Source organism: Drosophila mauritiana, chromosome 3L, assembly GCF_004382145.1.
Source record: "Drosophila mauritiana strain mau12 chromosome 3L, ASM438214v1, whole genome shotgun sequence".
In the NCBI taxonomy this organism is placed as follows: domain Eukaryota; kingdom Metazoa; phylum Arthropoda; class Insecta; order Diptera; family Drosophilidae; genus Drosophila; species Drosophila mauritiana.
The window spans coordinates 23,102,635-23,107,650 of NC_046669.1; the positions used below are offsets into that span (position 1 = coordinate 23,102,635).

Genomic DNA, 5,016 nt, shown 5'->3' on the forward strand with positions numbered 1-5,016 from the left:
GACCGAACCGCTAACAATTAGAGTTAGGCAGAAGGTCGTCCCGCAGACAGTCCTCGCGACATTCATAGGGGGACTACGGGGAAACCTGGGAGGAATAGTTAGAGCTTGGAAGCCACAGGACCTGGAAGAAGCTTATGACATAGCCATCAATGAGAGAAATTTGTACTTCGTTGAAACTTCGACATATAGTCATCAAAACAGAAAACCAATGAGACAGAACGATCGCTTTCGGCCAAATTACAATCAGTACTGGAATAGGTTCTACAACCAGTCGCAGAATAGGGATCGTTATTAATACCAGAATAGGGACTATAACCGTTACAATCGCAATAGTGTTGATAACAACCACCGAAATTCGAGATATGCTGCCATTTTGCCAAGCACAAACAGGCCTATTACAAACGGACAGAGATTGTTTAATTTCGAGACAACCAACAAGACAAAGGATACAGAAGCTGAGCATAATTTCGATGAAGGAGGAAATTTTCGGTCAGAAGCCTCGAAAAACAAACAGGATTCATGAGTAAATTCTATCTATCATTTCAAGACAATAGAAATTTAAAATTTCTGAGCTGAAGGCTCTTTTATCACCCCTAAAATTGTACGGGATAATGAAAGGATTACCTTTGAAAAATCCATTTCCATTAGTCCGATTCTGCAGAAACACCCAATCTTACAAAGAGAATTAAAAGAGAATTTCCTTTTCTGATATTCAATTTGCACACCTGTAAGTATGCAACAAATCACCAGGGTCCTAGCCAAGACTTGAACCTTGGAATAGATAAGCTTTGAGCTCACAAACATCTGTTTGTGCGATCGCGTGGCAGCTGGGCAGCGGAGCCGCACTTCGACCAAATTCATTCTTTTTTTGAATGAAAATGATTAAGTTTCACTATTATTTCACTGATAGGGACTTGGGGGGTCACTATTTACTATATATGTGCCTGTCGCGGAACGGATAAGTTGGCTATCGATAAGTAGTTCAGTTATTTGTCAACGGTTAAGGGCACTCGGTCACATTAAATACTAAATGTATGCATTTTATAGTTATTGTAATTGGTCACATCGATTTACCTAAAATTAAGGTACTTTGCGCGCCAGATCAGTTCGTTTGACGATACCAATAGTGAGGGAAGAGAAACTGCGGTACGTAAGATTCAGAATAGATATAAGTTGAAATTTGTAATGCCTTTAAAACTGTATAATTTCCCTATAGAATAAAACTATCTTCATTTGCGTAAGCCAATGAGCGTTTAAGGCATTTCCTGGGTATTGTCGGCGGCTCGACATTTCTTTTATTCGCACTCTTTATTTGCAACATGCCGGCGCTGAGGCGAAGCCCCAGACTAGATCAGTCCAAAGAGCCCACGACGAGTGTGGCTAGTGATATACAGCAGCCTCAAAGTTCCAAGGAAAGTGGATTACTCGGTCAGAATCTGAGTGGTACTCCGCAGCCTGCCAAAGCAGGGCAGACTACAAATTCCACAACTGTAGAGGTGGCGAACCTACTGGAAAGAATCGCAACCTTAGAAAGGGAACTATCCAAGGCCAAGGCAAATGAAGGGCAAGTAGAGACCGCAAGAAATCCCGTTGGAATCGGGTTGAGCGGTAACGGTAACGGTAACGGTGCGGCGAATACACCGCTAAGTATGAGTGAAACGTCGTCAGCTATGAGTGGAGCGACGACGCAGATGTTGAGTGAAAATTTGCAACGGGAACAATTTGTGACGCCATCTTTGAATGAACCGTTGCTCGCACAATTGAGTGCAAATTTGCTCGCACAGTTGAGTGCAAATTTGCAGCCACAATTGAGTGGAACTAGTGGGCAACAAGTCACACGAAATAATAACTGTACAACAGTGAGCCTATCTCCGCCTTGCTACGTTACGGCCACGGTGCAGCCAGAACTAGGGTATGTTGATGCACTACGGGAGCCACAACGCAACTTAGTGGTTACTGCGCCTGGGTCCTACGGGACAGCACCGGCAAGTATACCAAATGTATGGACGCCACGTAGATTACCGGATCTTCCAGAGTTCGAAGGCCAGCCCGAGGAATGGCCAATATTCGAGTGCGCGTTTACGGAGACGACGGAGGCATATCAATGTACAGCCTTGGAGAATAATCAAAGGCTAGTGAAGGCTTTGAAGGGTGAGGCACGAGCGGCAGTAAAGGCGCTGCTCATCCACCCCAACAATGTGCAAGAAGTTATGGAGCAGCTTCGATTTCGATATGGACGCCCGGAGCAACTGATTCGAAGTCAACTGGAGAGCGTGCGAGATGTGCTGCCAATATCAGAACCGAACATTGCCAGAATTGTGCCGTTTGCCACAAAGGTGAGCAACCTCGCCGCGTTTTTGAAGTCAACAAAGAACGGCATTCAGCATTTAGGAAATCCTACCCTAATGGAGGAGCTGATAGCTAAGTTGCCTATAAGCAAGAGGTTGGACTGGGCGAAGCATGCAGCTACGATTGAACCATATCCAACAGTGGTGCATTTTAGCGAATGGCTACACGAGCTCGCTAGATTGATATGCATTGTCACGGATGCTGCAAGTAAAGATCCGAAGCGAAGGCTATTGCACGCAAGCACAAGTCGTCTGGATGGAAAGGATACTAACTCTCACAAATGTTGTCCAATATGTGAGGGGCAGCATGGGATCAAGGACTGCGAGGAATTTCATCATGCACTTCCGACAGCGAGAATCGAGTTAGCAAGGAAGCATAGGATCTGCTTCGCGTGCTTGGAGAGTGGACACATGGCCCGGTTCTGCAAGAAGGGCACCAAATGCAGTGTCAACGGGTGCCAAAGAAGGCATCACTACCTGCTCCACGATAGAATCGGGAATTCCAGGCTACCCCAGTCGAACGGCGGCCGCTTCAAGGAGCATACGAGCACTCGAGATCAGGAGCTGCAAAGGGACACCAGCCATCGCCGACGTAATCCCTTTACGTCAACGACTGCAACGCCAAAAGCAGGACAAGCCGAGGATGGCCAGGAATCGCCACACCGAAACCTTAGCTGCGTTGACCCGGATGGAGATCACCTGCTATTCCGGATTTTGCCCGTGACGTTGTACGGGAGGAATAAGCAAGTGGACACATACGCGCTGCTCGATGAGGGATCGTCCGTAACGCTTATTGACGACGACATTATCCAGAGCCTGAACCTAAAGGGAGAGAGTCGACAGCTCAACGTGCAGTGGTTTGGTGGCAAATCCGCCAGAGAGCACACTACGGTAGTTAGCCTGCAGATAAGTGGCACGGGCAAATCCATGCGCCATGACCTACGAAATGTGTTCGCTGTATCGAATCTAAATCTTCCGATGCAAAGCTTGCGTCGGGAGGATGTTAAGGCAAGAAAGGAAAATGCACGCCTACCCGTTAAACCATACTTCGATGCAACGCCAAGGATATTGATCGGCTTAGATCACGCTCATTTGGGTATTCCACTGAGGACCAGAAGCTTTGGAGCAGGAGGACCATTTGCAGCCGCCACCAAACTTGGATGGGTGGTGTACGGACCGGTAAAAGGGAGTGCAAGTCCACCGGTATCGAGATCATGCCTTTTAGCCGTGTCACACGATAATCTTCTAGAGAAGATGGTCAGCGATTACTTCGAAACTGAGAATTTTGGAGTAAAGCCCGCACCGCCGGTCGCAGCTGGTGACGATGTGCGAGCCTTAAGCATTTTGGAGGACACGACGAAACGTGTAGGCCGACGATTCCAGACTGGTCTGCTATGGAAAGACGACGAGGTGAGACTGCCAGACAGCTACAACATGGCACTCAAGAGACTCGTCAGCATTGAACGGAAAATGAAGCGCGACGAGGTCTTCGCGCGGGCATACAAGGGAATTATGGATGATTACATCAAGAAGGGATATGCACGACGACTAGAGCCGCAGGGGATAACCCACACCAACGGCAAGGTATGGTACCTTCCGCATTTCGGGGTCGAGAACCCAAACAAGCCGGGAAAAATCCGTCTAGTATTCGATGCCGCAGCCAAAGTGAACGATATATCACTGAACTCGGCGCTGATGAAAGGCCCTCAGCGCTACAAATCCCTACCAGCAGTGCTCTTCCACTTCCGGGAAGGAGCAGTTGGAGTATGTGCAGACATTAAGGAGATGTTTCACCAAGTGCTGATACAGCCACAGGACAGATGTGCCCAGCGATTCTTGTGGAGAAATGGAGAGGATCGCTTGCTCTCCTTGTGCAGCGGACTATGTGAAGCTCGTCAACGCTTCGCAATATAGTAGTACGGATCCGCGAGCGGTTCTGGCGATAAAGGAGTACCACTATGTGGACGACTATGTGGACAGTTTCATGAGCAAGGACGATGCTGTCGCCGTTTCGTCACGGGTGAGAGAAATACACGCAAACGCAGGATTTGATTTGTGTCGGTTTTCCTCCAGTTCGGCAGATGTGGTCAAAGCTCTGAACCCACAAGGATCCAACACGAATGTTAAATGGAGCGAATCTGAGGAGAAAGTATTGGGAATGTACTGGCAGCCGGCTACGGACAACTTCAAGTTCAGCATCAAATACCATCGGGTACCCAGCAGTGTGATGGACGGGAAACGCGTCCCTACCAAGAGGGAGTTTCAAAGCCTTGTTATGTCCACATTCGATCCGATTGGGTTCTTGAGCTGCTACATGATAACCGCTAAACTGTTGATGCGAGAGATTTGGCGGAGGAGAGTCAAGTGGGATGAGCCGCTCCCAGACGAATTGGCCGCAGCATTTGAGTGCTGGCGGCAAGAAATGAAATACATTGAAGAATTCCGATGTCCACGCTACTACTTCGGCGCTGGATGTGTACGGACACTGCAGCTGCACGTCTTCGTGGACTCCAGCCAATCTGCGTTCGCCGCGGCGGCTTATTGGCGGGCCACATACGCAAACGACGATGTGCAGGCACATTTTGTGTGTTCCAAAACGAAATGTGCTCCCATGAGGACGATGTCGATCCCACGACTGGAACTTCAAGCAGCTGTATTAGGAACTAGG

General features: G+C 48.2%; 1 protein-coding gene across 1 annotated transcript; it reads left to right on the forward strand.

Moving 5' to 3' along the window:
* The first annotated feature begins 951 nt into the window (after positions 1 to 951).
* On the forward strand, positions 952 to 4,361 carry LOC117141766. Its single transcript, XM_033305395.1, has 2 exons — positions 952 to 1,146; positions 1,217 to 4,361. The coding sequence occupies exon 2, from the start codon at positions 1,320 to 1,322 to the stop codon at positions 4,260 to 4,262; it is 2,943 nt and encodes a 980-aa protein (XP_033161286.1). The 5' UTR covers positions 952 to 1,146; positions 1,217 to 1,319; the 3' UTR covers positions 4,263 to 4,361.
* The last annotated feature ends 655 nt before the right edge of the window (positions 4,362 to 5,016 follow it).

Coding starts and splice junctions, on each gene's coding strand:
- LOC117141766 (XM_033305395.1), top strand. CDS start 1,320: ATGCCGGCGCTGAGGCGAAGCCCCAGACTAGATCAGTCCAAAGAGCCC.